At 50.0% G+C, this 24,248-nt stretch overlaps 1 protein-coding gene across 1 annotated transcript in view; it reads left to right on the top strand.

Annotated features, from left to right (window-relative positions):
- Positions 1-1,775: 1,775 nt before the first annotated feature.
- The window catches only part of WFS1 (wolframin ER transmembrane glycoprotein), a 40,163-nt gene continuing 17,690 nt past the window's right edge, over positions 1,776-24,248 (top strand). Inside the window, exons 1-2 of the mRNA XM_031943961.1 lie at positions 1,776-1,951; positions 7,772-7,966. Of these exons, the coding sequence (XP_031799821.1) occupies positions 7,777-7,966 (190 nt within the window). The 5' untranslated portion in view covers positions 1,776-1,951; positions 7,772-7,776. The remainder of the gene's footprint in view (positions 1,952-7,771; positions 7,967-24,248) is intronic.

Here is a 24,248-nt window from a genome sequence, read left to right as displayed (position 1 = left end):
GAAATCTAACTTAGTCCTTATTGTCTATTGTAGTCTGTCAGCTTTAAAGTTTTGTAGAAATAAAATGTGTTGTGGCTCTGCAAGCAGCTTATACTGCAATTTAAAATTTAAAGGCAAAGGACCCGGCAAAATTTTCCTTAAAAAAAGGGAGAAATTTTAAGAAAAAAGCCAAAACAGAAGGGAAAAGTTTTTAAAATAAAAAGGGGGTTTGAAAATTAAAAATTTGAATTTAAGGATAAAAGGAAAAAAAAAGGGATGGAAAAGAGGAGGGGAAAAGAAAGGGGAAAAAGGGAGGGAAAGGGAAAAAAGAAATGAGAATGAGAAAGGGAAAAGAAAAGGGATTGAAGAAATAAGAAGGGATAAGGATAGAGGGAAAGGAAAAAAAAAAGGGGAGAGGAAAAGGATAAATAAAAAAAGAGAAAAAGGGAGGAAAGAGGAGGAGGGAGAAAAGGGATAAGGTGGAGAAAGGGGAAGGGGAGATAAAAAAGAGGAAAAGGGGAGAGGATGACGAGGGAGAGAGAAAGAAGGGATGGAGAGGAGGAGGAGGGAGAGAGGAAGAAGGGATGGAGAGGAGAGAGGGAAGAAAAAGGATGAGAGAAGGGAGAAAGGAGAAAAAGAAGGATTGGGGAAAAGAGGAGAGAAAAAGGAGGAGAGGATGAGAGGAAGGAGAAAAGGGATAGAGAGAAAGGGAGTGGAAAAAAATGAAAAGGAGAGAAGAAATAAAAGAGAGGGGAGGGAAGAAGGGATGGAGAGGAAAAAGGGAGGGAGGAAAGAAGGAGGAGAATGATAGAAGGGATGAGAGGATAAGAGGAGAGAGAAGAAAAGGGATGGGAAATGAGAAAAGAGAGGAAGAAGGATTGAGAGGATGAGAAGAAGGGATGAAGGATGACGAGGGAAGAGGAAAAGGGATGGGAGAGGATGGAAAGGGAGGAGGAAGAAGGATTGGGAGAGGATGAAAGGGAAATGGAGGATAGAGGAGAGGGAAGGGATTGGAAGGAGAGAAAGGGAAGGAAAGGATTGGAGAGGATGAGAAGAAGGGATGGAGAGGATGAGGAGGGAGAGAGGAAGAAGGGATGGAGAGGATGAGAAAGGGAGAGAGGAAGAAGGATTGGAGAGGATGAGTAAGAAGGGATGGAGAGGATGACGAGGGAGAGAGGAAGAAGGGATGGAGAGGAGGAGGAGGAGGACGCGGCGCAGCGGACCGAGCAGGGCGGAGCGCGCTGGGCTCCTGGGCTCCAGAGCCGGGCTTACGCCAGCGACCATGCTGCCCAGGATGGGAGAGCCCTTCCCTGCTCTCCAGACTAATTAACTTAGTTCCATGGAACTAGGCCTCCGAGCGCAAGCTCATTAGCGCGGAGGCTTGGGGGCCAGAACAGGGGAACGGAAGCCGTCCCGGGGACGGGGCCGAGTCCCTGACGGCAGAGCCGGGACCAGCCGGCGTCCGGCCCCGGGGCCCCTGGACTACTCAGGGGCAGCCAGGCCGATCTCTGGCTCCCGAGGCTCCAGTTCTCAGCCAATCCCGCCCTCGGAAGCACTGCGGGGGAGGAGCCACGAGAGAACCGTCGGCGAATCAGAAAGTTTTGCCCAGCGCTGACTCGGGCTTCTGGAGCTCTCATGTGCCAGGTCACTGAGTGGTGGAGGCGACGGGAGGGGGCGGGGCTTAGCCTGACGGACCGCCGGCTCGGCCTCTCGGCACGCGGCGCCCTGAGGCGGCGCCCCGCAGGCCGGCTCGGAACGGCACGTGGGACGGGGCGGGGCGGGGCGGGGCCTCCGAGCGCTTATACTTCCCGCTGCCCGCGCTCTCCGGTCACTCTGCGTTCGGCTGCGGCCCTGAGACCTCGGCGCCGCTCCCCTGTACTCCCGGGGCTGCGGCCGGTGGCGTGCGGCGCCTCAGCTCGGGCTCCGGAGCCGGCGGGAGGGCTTGCCCCCGGGGGCGCCTCCAGCGGAGCTGGTAAGTGTCGTCCCAGGTTGGGGGGCGGCGCCCCCTGCAGCTCCTGCCCCCGGCCGGGCCGCAGCCCCCCCCCGCCCCCCTTACAGGCGACGCCCCCTGCAGCTCCTGCCCCCGGCCGGGCCGCAGCCCCCCCCCCCTTACCGGCGGCGCCCCCTGCAGCTTCTGCCCCCGGCCGGGCCGCAGCCCCCCCCCCGCCCCCCTTACAGGCGGCGCCCCCTGCAGCCCCCCCCGCCCCCCCCCCCAGGCGTCCGGCCCCAGGAGCGCCGCCTCGGGGCTGGCGGTGACCTTAGGGGTTACTTTGTATCCTTGGGCGGAGCGCGGCGCTGGGCGCGCCCCAGGTGCCCTAGTGCTCGATGTCTTGGGAGGGTTTGCCGGGATGCCCAGGACACAATTTGACTCCCTCTCCGAAGGGCATCGCTCGACTCCGCCTGAGGGTGGTCCGGCCTCCGGGGGGGGGGGCTCCCCCAGCAGCGCCCCGCCCCCACCCCAAGGCACCCTCCGCACCTTGGGAAGGGGTCAGGGCAGAAGGGGCAGCTCTCCCGGGGGGCGCCCCCCTTCCCCAAGCCCTCCTCGGCCCTTGGGAAGCTGTTCTTGGCCGCTCCGGTGGAGCTCCCCCCCCCCCCCCCCCCCCCCCCCCCCCCGCCCAGCCTGCTGCCCCCCCCCCTCCGCCCCAGGTGGGGTAGCAGAAAGACCCGAGGGGCCACCAGGGAGAGCTTTGGCCCTTGCTCAGCCCTTTGGTCTGGGCGCGGCGGGAGCGGGGGGCTACCCGGCTACTTGTCGTGGAAGCCACGGTGGTCCTGGCTAGGAGGACAAGGAAGCGCGAATGGCGAACCTGCAGCAGATGCCAGCTGGGAGCTTGACCCCGGGGGACCCCAGGAACCTCCTGGGAGCCTCTGCCCCTCCCCAGAGTTCCGGAGGTTTAGCCTGTCTGTAGGCTCGCTTTGTGTGTTCTGCTTTGCCCCCTAGATTGTAAGCTCCAAGAGGGAAGCCTGTCGTTTGCCTCTTTTTGCACCCAGCACTTGGCCACGGGCCCAGTGGCAAAGCTTTAAAAACTGCTTCTTGCATGAATTGATGCTGAATTTCCCAGAGTGGGGGAGATTAATAGCATCACTTACTAGCCTTGAATCCCCTAAGCAGTAGTGGAGGTTACCCTGCATTTTCTCTCCATGGCCTTTCTTTTCAGGTGTCCCCTCCCCCAGCATTTGGAATTAGTGTCTGCAGGGCTTTCTCCCCTCTTCTCCTTTTCAGGTTTTTCTGGATGTTTAAGCTGAAGCTGAGCTGTTTTCTCTTAGCTTTCTACCTGCACACGGGGCCCCAGAAGTCCAGGCAGCTCAAGCATTGCTAGGTGCTATTCCTGCTTTGTCAGGGATCGTTTAGAGTTTCATTGGGTTGACTTTTTTCCATGAGAAAGCTTCTGCTTTGGTGGGGGAAGGGGAGTGAGAGGGCATCCAGGCAGTGGGAAGCCCTGCCTTTGGGATGAAAGCCTGAGGATTTCTTTCCCACCTCTGTCATTGGCAGGGACCTGGTTGTTCATTTCCTTGGGTGGTCCCTGTAGCTCTGTTTATGTTTCAGTGATCAGAAGATCTCTGTTTATCAGGACATGCTCTCTTTGGGTCTGTGGTTCTGATTCAAAGGATCACAGGTTTTAGAAATCGAGCTTGTAGAGGTAGTTTGCTCCAGAGCCAGATTTCAAAACCAGATCCTGACTGCAAATCAGTGCTATTTGATTTGTTGGATTTTTCTCGTTTCTTTCATACCACCTCACCCTTTCTTCATTTTTCTTGGCTTTTATCAAATGGGGCAGATAGTTTCCTCTCCGGGCCAGAAAGTCTTGAAGCTCTTTTCAATTCAGAGGGTCTCCTTTTTTGGACCCCTGTGAATGCCATTTGGTTCAACTGTCATGTCCTGTCCCCTGTCTAAGCTCTTAATACTTGAAGGCAAAAATAAGCTCGTGGGAGCTACCAAGGACATTGTAACCTTTTCTCAGAGAGAAACAAGTTGGAGATCAGGGCACAAGTGCTCCAACCTGGTAATTGCAAGGCCCCTCAGAATTTCCAAAATAGCCTGCCAACAGTGGTCTCCCAGATGGGGCTTTTGTCCCTTGCCCACCGTGCTGTGGGCTGTCAGTAAGCTCTCCTAACTTGTAACTGAGAAGAAACTGATAGTGGCAAATCTATACCAAAATGTGATATTCTATCATTGTAACAAAGACATTTTCTCCCTGGGGAAGGAGAGACAGAGAATCCCAGCCATAATCTTGAGGCTGTGTCCTGGGGAATGAAATCTTTGGTTTTTAGATGAGGTGAAAGTGGCCTGGTGATTTCCTGGGGAAGATTTTTACCCTCTGTCTCTCTGCCTAGTGCTGGCCAGGTTGGAGGCAGGATTTCTGCCTCCTCGGGGACCAGCCTCGGGAAGTCACAGAGACTTCTCACTGGCTGGGCCTCTGTTAAGGACGTCTTCAGCCAGGCTGTCTGTGGCATCTCGGTTCTGTCTCCCTACGCAGGACGGGCATTTGGGGTTAGTTCGGTCCTTGGCTCTTTGCTCTAAAATCTCCATGAGTCATCAATTAAATTTTTTAAAGATCATAAATTTAAGTGTAGGCCACAGTGTTTTAAGTCAATGTCCTGTTTGATATGGAATAAACTATGTATGACAGAACGGGGAGTCCCCGGAAATGTTTTCTGATTCGGGGTTAACACAGACACTGCTTTCTGAGTGTTGTTCTGAGCATGCCACTTCGCCTCTGTCTGCCTCAGTTTTCTCATCTGTAGAATGGAGATAATAGTAGTGTCCATCTCCCAAGGTGCTGTGAGGATCGAATGAGATAATTTTTGTGAAGTTCTTAGCATAAAGCCTGGCACAGAGTAAGCACCGTAGTAATCTCTGCACAGTCTCTGCTCTCGCCCCTCTTAGTTCATCTTTCACGCCTTAGGGAAGGTGCATCTCCTGCCTGCAATTCAGTTTCCTCTTCTGTAGGGAAGGGGGTTGGGCTCAAGGGGAAGTTTTCACCACACCAGAAGGAGGTGCATTTGCCCATTTAGATGCGGTGTGTAAAGAAAATAAAGGAGAAATTAGCTGGGAAAGAGGAGCCAGATTACAGGGAGCGCAAAGGAGTTCCCATTTAGCTGTTAGCCATTAAAGGACCACATGTGGTTTGTAAGTGGACTGGTCAGGCTTAGAGATTGAAGGGCACGGATTCTTTCTGTTTTGAAAATCCTGGGTGGATCTCTGTGAACAAGCTCGTTAACGTGTGCACGCTTGCTTGTCCATCTGAGTCTCTGACCTTTGAAGCGCATGTGGCCTCTGGGTGACTCTGGGATTTCCAGCTGATATCCTCTGGCCCAGAGAGGTTAGAACTGTGGGCTTTTCTACTGAGGAATACAAAGGGTGACAAACTCAAGCCATCTCTGGATGTGATTAGGTCTGATAAGCATAAATGCAGGAGGGATGGGACTCTGGGGTGTTCATTAATCCGGCTCTCACTGTTACTGTCACTGTATAAGTCCCTTTACCCACCTGGAGTGAAGGGGCTGAAATAATCAGCCTGCATTAGGGAGTTAGTTGGAAGAAGATGGTTCTGTTGCTTGTTGTGTCTGTCTCGTTGTCACCCCATTTGGGGCTCTCTTGGCAAAGATGGTGGTGTGATGCCTTAATTCTCCAGCTCATTTTCCAGATGAGGAAACCGAGGCAAACAGAATTAAGTGACTTGGCCAGGGTCATGTAACTAGTGTCTGAGGCCAGATTTGAAAGAAAAGCCTTAGTCCCAGCCTTCGTGGAGCGGGTATTCCAGGAGTGCTGGCTTCCCGGGGTATTTAAAAAGATCATTTTTCTCCTTATTTATGAAAGTACCATTCTGGCGCTCATTTGGGCCTTTTTAGAAGAGGGATCTTTGAGCTATTCCTTCTGCCTGCTGTGGGCAGTTTAAAGTTGGCCTTGCAGAGTGCATTCCAGCCGGATTAGACTGTGAGCCTGTACTGACTCCTCCCTCCATGTTTGCAAGCCAGATCCTATCCCCAAGAGACACTGTGTTGTAGTGGAGAGAGGGCTGGGTTTGGACCCCGAGCTCCGGGGGTCACTTCCTGGCTCAATCACCAGGAATTAAAGCTCCACTGTGGTCTTGGAAACTACGGGAGGTGATTGGCCTTAGAGTCATAGGCTTGAACTCGGGTCTTCCTCCCAGGTGCTCTCCTACCCATGATTCCATGCTCACCTTCCTGGCTTACAAATGAGAGAGAAGGGGCAGCTAGGGGGCGCAGGGGATAGAGCCCCAACCCTGACATCAGGAGGACTGAGTCCAAATCTGGTCTCAGACGCGTCCTAGCTGTGTGACCTTGGGCAAGTCACTTGCCTTGGAGAAAAAAAGGACAAATGAGAGAGAAGTCAATCATTAAGGGAGGGGACTGGAAGCGTTCTGGTTCCAGGGGGAATCATGCTACCCATGGGCGACTGCTGGGAGCATCACCACTCGTCTTTGCTGAGGTGGGTAGTGACTCCACCAGTGCCATGCTCACGGCTTATTTTTATCTTCCAAACAGCTGGGCGCATGTTTTCTGAAATTCTCTGCTTAGTAAATCTAGTTGAATGTTGAATTGTGCAGCCGCCGTTTCTGCACGGGGCTGACATCTTTCCAGGACTCGAAGCCCTTTAAAGGCCTTAAATAGCTTCTTCCCTCAAGGTCCAGGTTTGGCCTCCAGTTGGTCCCTTTAAATACTAGTCCCAGGCACACGGAGTAATTTTCCATTGTTGTTAATAGGAGCAGAAGGAGTATTTTCCAGAATGAAGTGAACTTCTCTGCATGGCGGTCCCACCCAAGGGGACAGGTTGGAGGCAGTGGTGATTCCCATTGGAAGGGCAGTTTTCCATGTTCTGGGTCCTGGTGGAAACTCCTCAGGGCCGAGGGTGGGTCAGCTCCATCCTAGCAACATGGTCAAGTAGGCTTTGAGGAAGATGCTGTCCGGCGCTCTCTGGCTCTTCCCTCTGTGCTCTTGTGCTGGGGGCTCCACAGTGAGCACTGAATTTAGTCCGATGACCTCTATAACAGCCCCTGTGGCCAAAGACCCGGCGTTTAGCCTCTGGGTCAGTTTCCTCCACTGAGCAATAAGGCGGTTGGACTGGATGCAGTTCCACTGGGATCTGTGATACTGAATGACCACACTGGGCTTCCCAGACCATAGTGTGACCGTGTCATCCCTCCCCCTGCTCAGTAAACTCCAAGGTCTCTGTGATTCAACATGAACCCCCCTCTTTGGCTCTTCACAAGGTGCCTTTTCTATCTTTCCAGTCTTTTCACACTTTATACCTTTACACATTTGACAATCTAGTAACACTGACCTTGCTCCTGGCACTCCTGTCTCGAGAATCCATGCCTCTTCCCGCTCTGTCCCCGAAATATTCTCCCTCCCTCCCTCCTTATCCCTCTTGGCTTCCTCCAAGACTCTGCTTGGCCCCCCCTCCTGCAAGCTTTCCCAGGTTCCCTTAATGCTCCAAGATGACCGGCCACTCACAGCGTTTTATCTTGTCTTGACATGGCTGTTTGTTTCCACTAGAATGAGGTCCTTGGACTCTGTATCCTCAGCATGTAACACACTGCCTGGCACAGAGAGCATGCTTAATAAAGACTTGTTACCTCACCTGCTTAGGCTGAAATTCTGTGATGTCAAATTCAGCTGTGCTTTATAAATAAGCTATTTTGGCGGTCATGGATATGTATGGCTGCCTGGATTTCTTTTTAAGAAGGGGGGGGGGGGCGCAAACTTCCACTGGAACAGGAGGATAGGGGACCGTGGTTTTGTCTGACTTAGAGATGTTTGTGTGTTTCAGGTAGCATGGAGCCTGAGCCGTCTCCACCGAGCCCATCTCACCTCCATCCACAGGTTGGCCGGTCCCAGCTCAATGCGGCAGCTTCCTCAGCGCAAGGAGATGAGGCTAGAGATCAGCACCATCTGCCGACCTCATCACCCCCGGCTGCTCCAGCTGCTGGGCGGCCCACTGGCCCCGAGAGAGTAGAGAAAAATGGTGAGAACAGATGGAAAACCCCGTCTAAACTGATGGGTTAGGGTCTTAAGTTTCTTCCCTTACTCAGAACTTTTCCCTTCCATTTTTCCCTTGTGCAAATGTACTTCTCGGAACCCTTCTCTTTGTTGTAGGATAGGAGCTCGCTGATTTGGTAAATTAGCCCATGCCATTGCCCCTAGGCACAGAAATGGCAGCAGGACTGTGGGCTCGCACGGACTTTACAACTGATGTTAGAGAGAGTTGTGTACCATAGCCTGGTCTCATATGAGAAAGCGGCTCTGAGAGGGGTAGTGATTAGTTTTGGGAGACGCAGGTGTCGGGATTTGGACCCAAGGCCCCTGCTGCCATATTCAGTGGGTCACCAAGACAGCTTACCTTCTGCAACGGGAACTTCGACCCCTGGAAAACCTACTTCTTAATCCAGAGGAGTGACCCTTGGGGGGGGGGGTGCTGATTGCCAGGTCTGTGGTGGGCTGGCTTGGTGGTTTTCAGAGATCATGCTGCCCTGCATGCAGGGCCTCCTCCCTTCCTGAAGAATAAATATGATGAATAGAGTGTCCCAAAAGTCTTAGTGCCACGGGAGGCTTGACTAGCTTGACATCCTCCCAGTCAGCAGGGCATCCCATCTTGCTCCCTCTCTCCACCCTGGTGTGAGTAGACCCCCATCATCTCACCCCTGGATTATTATTGTAACCTTACTGTTACAGGAACAGTAAGATTATTACTGTAATCAGGTGCTTTTCTTGCTAAAATCTCTTCTGCTCTAGTCTGCCCTCCACTCGGGCCAAATTGAAGCTGGTAAAGCTCAGGATGGCCCTGAAACTTTGGGGACCCCTGAGTGCTGTGGAAGTCGAGAAAGGAGCATCGAATGTCCTTGACAGCTCTGAAGTGTGATGTAAACATTTGAAACACGCTGAATTTGGAGTGGGAGAGCCCAGGTCTGAGTCCTGGGAGACACTTTGGGACAAACATTTCCTTCCCCTGTGGCTGAAAAGTAGATGAAAAGGGGTTTTGGTGATAACCCACACACGCTGTGAAACTTTGAGGCTTGAAAAATGCCAGCCCCACAGTTTGGGGACGTCGGGACTGCCCGTCCCTCTCTGTGATCGAATCCAGAAATTGGGGCTTAGGGTGGGGGCTTGCCCTCGGTCACAGCTAAATCCCCCAGGCCTCAGTCTTGAGATCTCTTTGGGTTATTGAGGCTGGAATGAGGCGATAAGAAAACATAGCTGCTCCTTCTCCCAGCTGAAGTCAAGTCCTCATTCATTCATTCCCTATCTGTCTAGATCTTTAACACCCTCCTGGCCACCCTCCCTGCCTCTGCCACTCCTCCAGCCTCTACTCTGTCACCACAGGGATTTTCCTTCTGGACAGAGTTGACCAGCCACTCCCCTTCTTCAATGACTCTCCGGCCTTCCTTTTTGTCTCTTGGTTAGAATAGAAAGTCCTCTTTCTGTCCTTTAAAACTCCACTGTCTTGCTCTATTTTCCTGTTGGAGTGCCGCCTTCTCCCTGTGTGGGATCAGCCTGTCTTGTTGGTCACATCCAGCTCCTCGTGACCTTGTTTGGGATTTTCTTGGCAGATTCTGGAGGGGTTGGCCATTTCCTTCTCCAGCTCATTTTGCAAATGAGGAAACTGAGACAGACTGAAGTGACCTGCTCAGGGTCACACGGCTAGTGGAGATGGTTCCACCTCCTTGCCTGGAAAATCTCCTCTTTCCTTCCCTATGCCTCAAAGTCCTTCTCTTCCTTTTTGTTGAAATTCAGTTCCTTCTGCTTTTGTGTCATCACATTAAACTCAACTCTCACTCTACGTCTCCCCCTAACAAAGACAGTTCTTGAGAGTTAAACATATCATCTTCCCACGGATGGCAACATCTTAATCTTTAAAAAAAAATCCTTTGTTTTTTCTTCTCTTTATACGTTCTAATGCTTCTCTTGAGTTCTGGGTCTGAAGATCAGATTTTCTGTTCAGCTCTGCTCTTTTCATCCAAAACAATTGAAAATCCCATATTTCATTGAATGTCTGTCTTTCCCGTGAATCCCGGCTTTTCCTGAAGCCTTTCCTGACCTTCCTCCTAAGTACCTCTTGCTCCTTCACTTATAGGGATATGGATTCGTTTTATGTTCACATTGCACGTATTTTCACATGTACTCGTCCCTCTCACCAGACTAGCGTGAAAGCCTCGTCCCATTAGGGATTGTTTGGAGCTTGACTCCTCAGCACCTGGTCCATCCACTTCATGTGTGCTTATTGAAGAGCTTTGTGAGGGAGCAGCCAGCAAGCAGGGGCAGCTTCATCCCCCCTTGTTTGAGCCTTCTGGCTGCAAGATGAGATGCTGAAGGTGGGGTCCAAGTCTCACCTAAGAGGGTCTCTCTCTCTTCCTTTGGGATGGACTCGGATTGCCTTTGTCACAGAAACTCGGGCCTCCCTTCCCTCTCTTGTCTCTTGTTTATCATCTGGGGTCCAAGAGCTGTTGTCCCAGCTGTGCTGTTTTGGGAACAGGGAGCCGCTGCTCCTGATTCGGGCGGGCCTTCACCAGTTGAGTTGCAGGGTTCCCCTTTAAAGTTCTCACCCTCCCGTGATGCCCTGCTGTCAGGCAACCAGTTATCATGGGGGCACCTCCAGAAGCCCGCCCTCCTCTTCTGAGCGGTCAGCTGGGACTAAGGTCAGGGAACCGTGGCGACTGTCTGCCTTGGTCGGAAGGCCTCCTGGCCCGCACGAGGGGCCAACCCTCATTGTCGGGCCAGCAGTTCTCAAGGAATTGTTGATTGCTGTTTCCGGGGAGCACAGGAGGCCATTGCTGAGGCCATTTGGGGGAGTGTCAAAGCACTGAGAATAAGGGAATAGAGACCTTGGAGCTTATCCCAGCCAGTCCCTTCATTTTGAAAGGATAGGTGACTTGTTTTACAGGTTTACTCAGATGATTAAATATAAGGGTTAGGATTTGAACTCAGATCTTTTCATCTTACATTCAGGGCTCTTTTTCCTTTCCCAGCCTTCTCCATCAGAGGATCAAGGTAGACTGGTGGTCTACCACAGTTGACTTGAAACTCATGGAGATGGTTCTAAAAGTACTAACACTTAATGAACCACAGATTATGGTTAGAGAGGACTTTGCATATAGCTGTTCGATGCTTGTAGTCCATCCCCCTGACGGAGCCGCCACAACTGCCAGCCAAGCATCCAATGACATTGCTCTGTTGTGCGTAATGCAGCAGTGATGAATCCTTTTAATTTGAATTTTTTAAAAATTGTGCACATTAGAAGTTCTGTGTGTGAAAAGCAGGGAAGAAGCAAGAAGGGGGAGAGAGAACGTGAGAGATGGAGAGAGAGAAATGTGGCGAAAGAGAAATGGAGGACAAGGGGAGAGCAGAAGGAGCAGAATAGGAGTGTGGGGGTTTAGAAGGTCCAAGAGACTTAACATCTCCACTTCCATCCCAGCCGGAGCTCACTAGAACCAGCTCTCTTTTCTGCCTCTCACTTTGCTCCTCTGTGAAATGCAAGTTGCGGGTAGGCATGGGACGAGCTTTTTCACTCCTCAGGTGAGAGCTGCTACTTCCTTAACAGGCAGGTGCCCGGGTGGAATGCTCAGAGTAATGGCCTCTGTTCAGGTGGATCTTGCCGGTCCCAAATTGCTGTGATTACCAGCTTTCTCTGCTTGATTTTCCCAACAGTCTTGTGAGTTAAGGCAGGATTATCGCCCTCTCTTACAGAAATCGAACTTAGAAAAATGCAATGACTTTCAGAGGCTTAATTGATCAGAAAACTTAATTGAGGATATTTCTGCAGGGAAGGGGAAGTCTTTGGGCTGGACTCACCGTGAGCGGGTTCTAAAGCGGTGTCCTTCAGAGATCAGATTTTCCTAAGTGCCCAGCAAATGGAGGAACCAGAAATCAGGGAAGCTCTTTCACGGGATCCACTCAGCCCCATACAGCTTGGTGCTTGCAGTTGGGAGGCACTCTGCTGGAGTAGCTTTAGGGATGGGGCTGATCTCTGTGCCATGAAAGCACAGGAACATGGCCTTCCACTTCGGATCCCCAGTTTTTTTTTTTATCTGACGAGTGGGTTCAAGAGGGTGTGCAGGAGAGGAAATCCTGGGTTTAGGAAAAAGGAATGAGCAGAGTCAAGGAGCTAGAAAAGCTTGGGCTGGCAAGTACCCTTCTTAGCTGGAATATAAACGAAATCTGTGAGAAGGAATAGTATGAGATTAGGTAACTCAATGCTAAGGAACCACCTTAGGAGTGTGTTAACAGCTACAAACAAATACAGCATGTATTAAACACCTTCTGGGTGCAGTAGACTATGATGGCCTCGTTAAGATACAACACCTGCCTTCCTGGACAGTGCTGTAGGTGGAACACAACTCCCTCAGAGTACAAAGTTTCTTTTCACTTCTTCCCCTCCCTGCTTCCTTTCTTTTTCTCTCCTCCTACCTGCTTTTCTTTCATCTGTATCCCCAGTGACTGCCACGTAATGGGTACTTCATAATGTTTGCTGATCAACTGACAATTGAAATGAAACACGTCTCCTCTCCTGGGCCCCCAAGTCCCTGCTGGCCTCTAGGGAGCTTTGGGGGTCAGCTAAGGATTGGGATTTTACTCGGTAGTGATGTAATTGCTGACATTCGTGCAGTACCTCAAGCTCCACAAAACCCTTTTTCGGATGTTCTCCCATTTGGGATTCACAGCAATCTCACGTGTTAGGTGCTGTTATTGTCCCCATTGTACAAATGAGGAAACTGAGGCTGACAGTCACACAACCAGTAAATGTCTGAGGCGGGATTTCAGTTCAGATCTTTGTGTCACCAAGTCCAGCATCTTAATAGGGAGCCATTAAAAAAAAAAAAAAAGTGATCAGAGCTGTGGCCTGATCTGCCTTTTGTGTCAGAGCCTCTTTAGGCAGCCAAGGCACAGGGGAAGCAGGGAGGCCTCTTAAGAGGCTGTGGAGGCAGCATAGTGAGCACCTGTACTGGGGTGGTGACAGCAGAAATAGCAAGGAGGGGGAGGATGCTGAGGAGAGGAAGCAAGGACTGGCTCGGTGACCACGAGTGAGGGGCAGGGGAAATGGCCGAGGCATTTCCAAGGTATACACACTGGAGACTGCATGAATTGTGGAGCTGCTGCTGGAAAGGGGGATCAGAAGCAGGTTTGGGGTAGGGGAGATGGTAAGAAGGATGATTGGGGACAGTTTTCCAGCTCCAATAGGAAATCCTGGGATGGTATCTGGTGGTACTTGCCCAGAGATGTCTGGCACTCAGGGAGAGGCTCAGGGAAGAGTTTGGGGGGAAAGAGCATCTTGCCTGGCTCTTGAAGGGAATTTAGCCAGCGGAATGGACAGCAGAGGAGGAAGGGGGGGGGCAGCAGTTGAACCACAGGAAGGAGGTCGAGCAGAGGCTTGGGGGAAAACCACAGCAACCCCAGAGTCCTTCAGTGGTCAAAGCAGAATGTGGACGTGAGAGATTCGAGGAGCGAAGTTTTTCTCTAATCAGTTGCCTCCTGCCAACCAAACTTCTAAGCAGGGCCGGACACCTTGATATCTGGAGGAGCCCAGTGGGAGGGAGAGGGAGCCTTTGCCATGGGCATATCTTGTTTCTGTTCTGAGTGAGAAATAATGAGACTGGTTTCCTCTGTGGCTTGTGGAAGGAAATCTGTCTGGTTGGTCCGTGGTCATTGTTGCACCCTCTCCTGCTCCTTCCCTATCAGTTGGAGAGGGTCATCTGCTCCTACAGAAAGGTGGGAAGTGGGCCTCAGTCTTTCAAACCACACGCTGCATATTGCTCAGCACCTCGTGGACTTTAACAGAGATTAATTACATGTTGGGGCACAGAGATATTGCAAATAAGTAGTTAGATGCTTTATGGGGAGAGGTGAAATTTGCCTTTCATCCCATGTGGTAAAAGCACTTTATAAATGGCCTAAAATAAGAGCACGGATATCTCTTCAGTCTTTATTTTATTTGCAGTGTCCTTTCTGGGGATCCCATCGATCCTTTTGCGTTGCACTCATGCAGGTGACGGCCATTATCTCCCTGCCACCCGGGCGATGTTGCTGAGAATTTTGGCCTCCAAAAGCCTCGTTGTAGGGTTCCATCTCTGCCAAGTCCAGTTCCTTATGACCTTCTGTGGGAGGTCATTGCCTCCTACATTGGGTTGATTGGAACACCGGCATTTTGGCAAATGGAAGAAGCCAGATCAACATTCATCTCCTCTTAACTCCTCCTTAAATTGTCTTTTCTAAGTTGCTTATTAACCTCGCGAGACACGAACTCAGTCTTTCTGACTCTAGGCCCAATGTTCCATGCACTGAGCCACCTAGCTGCCTTTATCATCATATATACATACATACACACATATACTCTTAATATAGTTATATATTATATTTATATTTCTCATATGTACATATACATACACACACCAAAATACATTGAGAAGTCTAAATATACACAGGTATGGAACACATGTACACACATGTAATAGATGCTTCCACCCAAACGTGAGCATATTTTTTGAAACTTATTCCCGTGTTTTCCTGCCTTGGGGTAGGTGGGAAGAAACGTGCTAGACTCCATTTTCTTTTGATCCACCAAACAGAGGTAACGGTCCCTCTGACTTGTACACGTAACACGCAGGTCCCACAAGCCCAAATGCCAGGTTTGCCCTTGGCCAGCAGGCCGTACGCATGGGAGCCGTTAGCTTCCTGTCTCCAACAAGTTGGGTAACGTTGGGAACAGTAATGAAAGTGCTTTGTAAACCTCTAAAGGGCCTCACGAGTCAGTGATTTGACGGCTTTAATTTACAATAATCATTAAGGTTTATGAAGCATCTTTATTATCATCATTATTAACCTATAGTTATTCAGCCCCTGCTTGTGCTTTGGTATAGAGGAAGATGTAAGATGCTCAAATCTCCTTTTTTAAATTTCCTTCGTGCCTGCTTCACAACCACCCCGGCTGGTGGTAGTGTGAGTTCCCACCGTTTGTGAGGAAATCAGATTCAGGGCATTAAACGAGCTGCCCCCTGTCACACCGCTGTCGAGAGCTAGAACTGAGACCGCAGCCCAGGGCCCACTGGCTGCAGCCTCCAACAGGGAGGAGTTTATCAGGTGGTTCCAGGGCTCGAGCAACTAAACTCTGTGCAGAAGAAGGGCTTTGTACAGCGTGGGTCCCTAAATGCTCACTTAGCTGTCTCGTCAAGTCAACCACATGGCTTCCTTTTCACGGTTAAAGCAGAAGTGTTTGAACTTAGCTCCCAGACAAATCCCTTTTCCTCCTTCCTGACTCCCTGCTTTGATCGTCAGCACAAGAGGGGCTCCGAGGCCCCATCAAACTTGGCGGCTCCAAACCTCACACGGAACAGTGCTAGGATAACATGTGCTAAGTTTGGGGCGGGAGGGGTGGGAGGTAAAAAGTTCTTTCTTAAAAGTACTTTTAACAGATGGAGCTGATACTTTATGGTATGGTAACGTAGTCCCTGACTACGTTAGGGATAGATTTTTCCAGATGGTGGAGAAGAATTAAAAGCAATTTACCTGGTCAATCTTAACCTTTCCCAGAGCCCCCACAGCATGGCGCTCCATCCAAAAACGGGCCCACGCTACAAAAACAATGAGCTGCTTCTGCTGTTATAATGATTATAATTACTGTCACACAGAACTTCATAGCGAACCAGGTGATTTGCTGTACTTTCTCCAAGAAAGAAATTTTGACAATGACTCTCTAGACAGTCAGGCCCATTTTGCTGAATTCAATTTAAAAAATAAAATAATTTATAGATTAAAGAGAAGTTAGTAAACTATTGGGGGGGGGTGTGCGTGTGTGCATGTATGTATGTGTGTATGTGCAGATGTGTGTACAAGAGAGAAGAATAGAGGAGGGTGAGAGAATTGCCTTTAAAATTATTTTGGAACATTTTCCATGGAGCCAACACAGGCTTGACTTGTGAGGTTGTCCAGATGGATGAAAGGTCCTTTCCTTTGGGGTGGCTCTTTATAAAACTCACAGAGCCTCATTTGGAAGAGGCCACAGGCAGCTTTTATTCTGAACTCGCCTTATGCGGGCACTAGACTAAAACTCAGGGCTGCAAGGAAAGGCCGGAACAGTCACCTCCCAGAGGGCAGGTAAGGCAGCAGGTGTTTCTGCACAGGATTTGTCCTACTGGACGAGGTCCTTGAAGATGGGGGGCTCGCTAAAGGCGTCTGCTGAGAACTTGCAGTTCCTGAGCCCAGCTCACCCAGCCCACACCTGGTTCTCCACCCTGCCCGAGAAGGACTTTCAGAGCTCTTGGGGGGGCGGGGTCCCCAGCTCCCAAGGCCCCCATTCTGGTTCGGGATAACTGTCTTTTAGGAAAGCTTTTGCTCACCTCCAGCCCCCACGTTTTGGAGAGGAGGAAGCCTGGGTCTATATAGGGTGTGACTTGGCCAGTCTCACTTTGAGTCTTTGCTAGGGAGGTCCCCTTGGGAACCCGGGTCTCCAGATTGCCATTGCCTCGCTCTTCCCAGTCCACCTGCTTCTCCCTGCGAGAGCAGCGTGTCTCTTTAAAGATCTCAGCTCTGAAAATCAGCAGCAGGCTTTGAACGACCGTTGTGTGTGTTTTCAAAAAGACAGCCCCCTCCCAAGCAGCTTTGAAATGCTCTTTGTGCAGCGTGAGCACAATGGGGAAGAAAGCGCAGACTGCTGCCAGAGCTTGTCTTAAAAATTCCTCCTCCGTCCTTTCTGTGACTGTAGAGAAACCATTATTAAATAGTCTTCTCACACCCACACTGTATATGCCTTAGCCTTCTCTCGTGGTGGTGGGGAGGGGGGGGCATAAGGGGGGGAGAGCCGCCATCAGTGGGCCACGAGGCACTTAGACCTTACATGGGCAATTGTTTCTGGAGGGGCTGAGCCCTCGGGGGTTGCTCAGAATCCCTGAACCACCAAATGTCCAAGCAGAAAGGACAGGGACGGATCATGTTCTGATACTCTGAGAACAGAGACTGAGTTGGAAGGGGCCAAGGGCCCTCCCTCTCCAAATGAGGATCCGGACACTTGGCAGACAGTTTCCATTCCCCTTCTCCTTCAGTGCTTTACTTAGAGACCCAAGTTTCCTCTTTGCATTTGTGTAGCACTTTAGAAATTGCAGAGGGCTCCTGTGTGCTCTCATTTGATCTCCCAATCCTATGAGACAGATGAGGAAACTGAGGCACAGAAAGGCCAAATGATTTCATAAGATTTGAACTGGAGTCTTCCTCATTCCAATTTTACACACTATCTACTTTGCCATCTCTCAGCCTCTTCTTGTAAAGAGAGGGATCGGATTTGATGGGCTTTGAGATCCCTTCTAAGTGTAAGTTTTCTTGTTCTTTTTAAAATTTAATTTTAACAGATTTTTTAAAAAATGTTGCGTTCCAAATTTCTTCCCTCCCTCTGGCTCCTCCCCCCCCATTAAGAAGGCAGGCACTGTGGTCCCCATTGTATGTGCAAGCTCTGCTGACCACTTTTCCTTTGAGTTCCCCATGCTCCCATCAGACCTCTGCTTTCCTGGAGTGCTTCTTAGGCCCCTTCGCGTGTGTCCAGCACCCAGCTCTTGACTGGCTGATGGCTGACCTCCTTTGTCCTATAGGCCCCTCTAGCCTACAGAGCTTGGGTCTGGTCATGGGGTCCCTGTCAGCACGCCAACTTTCCGTGTCCAGATTATTCCAAGTGATGAAAGCCCCAAAGTGGTCGCATCGTTTGAATTGTCTCTGTGTCCTTCCACTAAGCTCTGACCATTGACCGCATCGGACTTAATCGTGACCTCCAGAAGTGCAAATTCAAGTACTCACAGCCATTTGAGGGGTCTCATTGTTTGCGCCACTCGGGACCCCGCTGTTGTGGAACTTGGGAAACTTTGGGAATAAGAGTAGGAGGGCTCAGATGCTGGAAAGCGCAGTAACACAATCGGATGACATTAAAAGCTATTAGAATGCCATTTCTGTTTTGTTATACAATGAACATAAAAAAGGTTTCCTTTTCTTTTCTAAAGTACATTAGTGTGGCAGAGCTGGCTGCCCCCCAGTAGGTGTTGTGAATCGGTTCTTAGTAATTCCTCCCTCTTCCTCAGGAGCAATCTAGTCCCTGATGCTTTCAGTGCTTAGCTTTGTTCTCATTTCTGTCCCCATCCCACTTCCTTCCTCCGTTTCCCTCTCCTGTTGTGAGTTCTATGAAGAGAAAATGGATTTCTTTATGTCCTTTTGAGTGAATGACCCCAAGTCCTTTCTAGTGCTGACATTCTAGGCCCCAAAAATATGTCTTTGAGATGATGTTCACGTACTGTATCTGGACCTCTTTCCTTTGCTCAAAAATCCTCAAAGACTTCCTCCAAAAGCCTTTCCAGATGATCCAGATGTTGGTTACCACTCCCCCAAATCCTTACACACTTCTTGCGGAGCCCTGGTTTGCTTTGTGTGTAAATGTGTCGTGTCCCAGCAGAATGTCAGTTCTGTGAAGGCAAGGGGAGATTACAAGCCAGGCAGTGTTACTGTTACTGATGTTATTAAATATCAAAATTAATTAAATTAATAATAACAGCTTGAACTGGCATTAGAACTTTAAGGTTTGCAAAGGACTTTACGTTAGAGGCACGAATTAACCCCGGGGCCCTAGCTCTGAGATCAACTCTCTGTTCAGTCATAAGCCCTCTTGGTGTGAGAATAGGCACTGGGTTTTCATACTAGTTCACTTTTGCCCAGCACTTTCTATAGGACTTCATTCTCAATAGCTCTGGGTGATGAGTCAGGAAATCAGATTCATCCCCATTTCATGATGGAAAAACTGATACCTAGTGAGGAGGTACAAGGTCTCAGCCAGAAACCACTAGACTTTGTGATGAGAAAACAGAGGGCCAGGGGAAGGGTCTTGTACTTTTGCCAAAATCCCTGCCTCCTGGGGGGCTCAGTTTCCACTGCAATGAAGATGCTGCCCCCCTTCCTCCCTGCCCCCGCCCCAGCCCCATCCCAGCTTGTGCATTTGATTCTGTGCGTTTTTCTTCTTGGAACCTTTTGGCTTCACTTCTCAGGTGTGGATGTTGGCGAGTCTTTCCCCTTAGCTTTCCTGCAGTGCAGTTTGTCTTCTACTTTGTAATCCCCCCCTTCCTGTCAGCATCTCCTTTTCATTCCCCACGTGAAGCACCAGTCGTGATCACGGAGCACAGACAAAGCAGCCCAGCTTCTAGCAGAGCCTTCATATGTGTGGGTGTTGCCATTTCTCGTGGGTGCCCTGAAAGCCTTCCTGAATAACCCTCACTTTTCCTCTCACTTTTCAAAGATGTGTTTTCCCTTGAGATTTGAAAACTGAATTAATTAAAAAGGAACACAGGGAAGGGGGGTCAGCTTAACCTGCAGATTGAAAAAGACTCCCCCCCCCAATGACGTATGGTATTCTTTAATGTTCTCCAGTTCTGTGCTCAGTGTTGGTGGCTCATAGATTCCTATGGGAAGACCCAGGGGTGCCATTTACCTTGGCTCTGTGACTTCATAGGAGAGTAAACTGAGGCCCAGAGGAATTAAGTCAAGGGACCAGGGTCACAGGAGGAGGCCAGAGTTGGGACTCCCATCTGCATGTTCCCACTCCATCTCTGCTGCAGTCCCCGTTCTGTGGCTCACTGAAGGAGCTCTCTCTTTTTTCTTTTGTCTTGTCTTGTTTTTATAATGATTGTTAATCTCTGTGAGTGCTGGTGGCTGCTATTGCCTTAGTTCATTCATTTCTGCAAACCTCTCTTATGCATTTCTGGTGTTAAAGGCACTGGACTGGCCCCCCAGGAGACATTCTCTGCCCTCATGGAGCCTGGGTTCTAGGGCGCTGGCGATGATTCTCTTCTAGCTGGCAAGCCAACCCCCAACAATGGAACTTTCTGACTTTTAAATTAGAAGGGAGCAGTGGTCATAGAATGGCCTCAAGTGCAGTCCATATCCAAAGATGTGCTCACTGCAATATTCCTGACCTTTGTGGGCAGTCTGGGGAGCAGAACCGACCTACTCATCCTACTTTTGGACAGCTCAGATTATTGGGAAACCTAAATTTGCAGCCTTTTAACTTCCATCTAATTGTGGACCTGAGAGATGTGGTCTAAATCAGTGGTGAGTAAGTCAGATAGAAATGGGTTCTCAAAGCTGCACATGGATCAAGAGAACCCCCAACTAACACTGCGCCTGTTTTATTGTATTTCTGTCTCGTTAAAGCGTGTCTTTTAATCTGAGGGGCAGCATAGTAGAGAGAGTCCGAATAGCTGAGTTCAGATTCAGCCTCAGACATCTACTAGCTGTGTGATCTTGGGCCAGTTACTTAAGGCTATTTGCCTCAGTTTCCTCATCTGTAAAATGAGCTAGAGAAGGACACAACAAACCTTCTCAGTGTCTTTGCCAAGAAAACCCTAAATGTTGTCATGAAGAGTCAGACGCGAATAGCAGTAGCGACATTTTATTCTGGTTTGGGCCCACCCACTGTTGGGAGCCCTTGTGACCGGTGGCTTATGGGTTTGACACCTCTGGTCCGGACAGTAGTGCCAGTTAGGCGGATGCAGAACCAACCGGTCGGATGCCTAGACCCAGAGATAATCTTTAACAGCTCTATGTTGACTCGGAGGGGGTTGCCAGTAGAATACCCCAGAATCTGCCTTTGCTACTGTGCTGTTCAGCCGTTTTTATCAATGACTTGGACCAAGGCTTCAGTAAGTGTTGATTAAGTGTGACGATGACCCAGGGTTACGAACAGCCAGCTCACAGAGTCAGAGCCTAACAGATCTCATCCAGCCAGAATCCGGCTGAGTGGGCCCCCAGAAAACGAAATCCAGAGAAGATAAATATACAGTCTTGCACCCAATAGTCAAAAAATAAACTTCACAAGTACAAGATGGAGGAGGTGCGGCTAGCACTTGATAGATTTGCTTTGTTTTGTTTCTGAAGACTGCAGGCCCAATATGACTCAATGGTGTGGCTTGACAACCGGTTTAAAAACAAATGGGCTCTTGGGCAGCATGGAGAACATGGTGTCCAGACCCAGGAAGCTGGAGCTCCCCTTTGGGTTAGTCACCAACATCTGGTTAGAGCGAGGGCACTGATGGCTGGAACCTGACAACGACCCAGAGCCGGAATGGGGGCCCGCGAGGCGGCCTGGGATCCCTCCACCACGGGTGCGCGGCCACCTCTTGGCCCCCGTTGGAGGGACTCGTTTCAGAAATGAGACCGTGTGACTTGAGAAGGCCTTTCACATTCTGGGAGTCTGTGCAGAGTTCTTTTGGTAATAATTTGATGGCAGGGTGGAAAATCGCTAGGCTTGGAGTTGGAAGCTCCGGATTCAAGTTCTGGCTCCCTGGGCAAGACACTTCACCTGTCTCAGCCTTGGTTTATTTATCTATAAAATGGGGATAACAATAATCCCTACCTCCTTGGTCGATGTACGGCTCAGATGAGATAATGTATGTGAAACATTTTCCAATCCTTAAAGTGCTAAATAGAAGCTATTTTTTCTTAAAGGTCTGACTCTTCTATTAAATGTGGAGGCAAATCAGTTTTTCCCCTTCAAGGTCTCACTTTCTCATAGACAGGTGATTTCTAAGGATCCTTCCACTTCTGAAGCTTCCAAAATTGTAGAAGCTCCCGGTTTCTGCCCATGGATGTCACGGTGCACTCCCGGGGTTGCCAGGTCGGTGGGCTCCTAGCCTGTGGAAGTGTCGAGCTGCAGGTCCTCAGAGCAGTGCTTAACCAGGTGCATCAGGGAACAATAACAGATCTCATTAGCCCAATCAGAACCTTCCACCTGCTACAGAAACCTGCTATGGACAGTTTTCTGTTCCCAGCTCGACCTTCTTGACCTGATGCAGATCTCTTCTATGCCCTGTACTGGGTGGATGCTGTCTTGCTGGCCTCTCACGCCTTAGTTTCCAGCCTCCCCTCCTTCCGGCTTTCCCAGAGCCCACTGCGCGCCTCATCACTCCCTGCCCAGGGATGTCCCACAGGCTTCGTGCTGAGTCCTTCTGTGGAACCTGACACCATTAAGCAGGCTCTCCTTAGTCCTCTGTCCTCCAGTCCTCTCCTCCCACCATCCAAAGTGCTGACACACACAGACACTCCTATGCTGACTTCTCCCTCTCCTTCTCCCTCCCCCTTTCTCTCTCTGTCATTGTGGCTCTTCTCCACATTTTCATCTTTCCCGGTCTGTTCCCCCGGCTTCAGCTGTCTCCACAGAGAAGATTCTCAGGTTGGATCTTTGGTCCCCAGCCTTCAGGCTCACCTTTCTCCCTGCCAGCTTGACTCGATTGGCCCCACCAGCGTCAGGTGCAACATGTCTGGACAGAACTTCCCTTCTTTCAAAGCTTTCGTCATATTTGTGGAAGAGAGGGTTGTCAAACCTGTCTCTTTTACCTCCAGGTGGTTTACCTCCAGGGTACCTTCTCCCCTCCCACTGTCACCCCTAACCAACCCCATCTTATCTCAGCTACTATTAATAGCCTCCTGACTAGCCTTTTTGCACTGTCACTTTGTCTCCAGTCTTTCTACAGCTGCTAATGCCGTCTTACTAATAAATGGGTACAATTCTCTCACTTTTCTGCCAAAAACCCCATAAACCTTTGCAGTGGTTTCTTATCATTCCCTAGTAAGCGATAGCTGCCTTTGCCTGTCTTCCAGACCTACTCCAATCTGGATCTACCTTACTAGAGCAGCCTTTGTGACTTTGCTCCCCTCACGCACTCTATGTGCAACCCAATTAGGTGGGAAGTGGGTTAGGAAAATACATAGTGCATTGGGCACTGGGTATCCAGTGGGAAAGCGCGTCATACAGAGCCCAGCCCTTGGTAAAAGCTACATAGATCTTAGAAGCCGTTATTGTGGCCAGTGTCGCAAGAAGCCATTTCCTATCTTATCCTTCCCTTCTTGTCGCTGCCTTTGATCTGCTGTAGGCTTCTTCCACGTCAGCCATTTGGAACCTTCTTCCTCCAGGACCCTGTGAAAAAGGGCCATGTTTCCCACGGGGTTCGCTCCTTCCTCTCTGCCTTTGCTTTGAGGGCTGGACGTCACGTTTCTCTCCCCAGGTCTCCCCTTGCTGCTCTTTTTTTTTTTTTTGCTCTGGACCTACAAGATGAGCAGTATTCTTAGTGTGGAGATTTCTCTGCCAAAGGAGGTCTCTGGCTAAGGCAGATAAATCTGGGTTCTTAGATTTAGGAGGAGATGCCACAGGTTGTCAAAACTCTGCTGCTGATGCTAACAGCGAGAAGTTACCCAGCTGGTAAGCGGCAAGGTCAGGACCCAGAGCCACGTTTTCTAGGTTCTCTTCACTCTGTCGATGTCTTTCTGCCCCATTATTGGTAGGAGCCATGGAACAAAAATCAGTGCAAAGAGCAATCTCCCCCTTTCCACTTAAGGCACCAGCTTTTTGCAGCTGTGGATGTGGGAACATCACAGTAGATTAGTGCTGAAGGAGGCCGCTGCTCCAGTGAGGTGCCAGCCCAGGCCACCCCCTTGGGACTCCCATTCTTTCCCCTAAGTTATCACCAGAACAGGATGCACACTCTAAAAATACAGCACAGCTCCCCCACAACACCCCAGTTCTTGGCTATGAAGGGGGGGTGAGTAAACTTAATACTTTTCAAATAAAACAGGGAAGAAAAATCAGCCTGGAAATCATGAAATAGTAGATTTGGAGTCAGAAACCTTAAAGATCAACTTGTTTAGTCCCCTTAATTTTATAGTTAGAGAAATGGAGGCCTCTAGAGAAAAAGTCACTTACTCACCCAAGGGGACCCAGCCAAGATGTCTTTAATCCTTCTTTTCCTAAAGCAGTGAGAGATTTCTGCACATAAGCGAGGCAGTGCGAATCCCGGGTGTGGAGCCTCAGCTGTTCAGCCATCGCTGGCCCAGGCTTTCTGTGTCCCGCTGGCTTGGCCCAAGTGCTCCTTGGGCCGGCCATCTCGTCCTTCTTGAAGGTGCAAGTCAAAGGGCACTTCGTCTCCCCCCGAACCTTCCCAACTTCATTTGTGTCTGTCTCTTAGTCCCTTACTCGGTCGCAAGATCTTTCAGACCATGATGCATCGGGTCTTATTTTCCTAATGCATAGCACTATATCTGGTACATGAGTGCTGCTTTAATGAACACTGCATTTTAATTTCTGTGTAAGATCAGCTGCGGCCTTTTCCCTCTCGTTCACATTATACCTGTGTAAGGGATGCTGTGGGACATTATCTCAGGAGCTCTGACAGATGGAGAAAATGCTCATTTCTGAGAACCCAGCTTGATGACAGGCTTTTAAGCCCAAATCTATTTCCCTAGCC

Source organism: Sarcophilus harrisii, chromosome 6 (genome assembly GCF_902635505.1).
Source record: "Sarcophilus harrisii chromosome 6, mSarHar1.11, whole genome shotgun sequence".
NCBI classification, from domain to species: domain Eukaryota; kingdom Metazoa; phylum Chordata; class Mammalia; order Dasyuromorphia; family Dasyuridae; genus Sarcophilus; species Sarcophilus harrisii.
The sequence above is the reverse complement of the archived record's forward strand: the minus strand, read 5'-3'. Positions and strand labels throughout refer to the sequence as shown.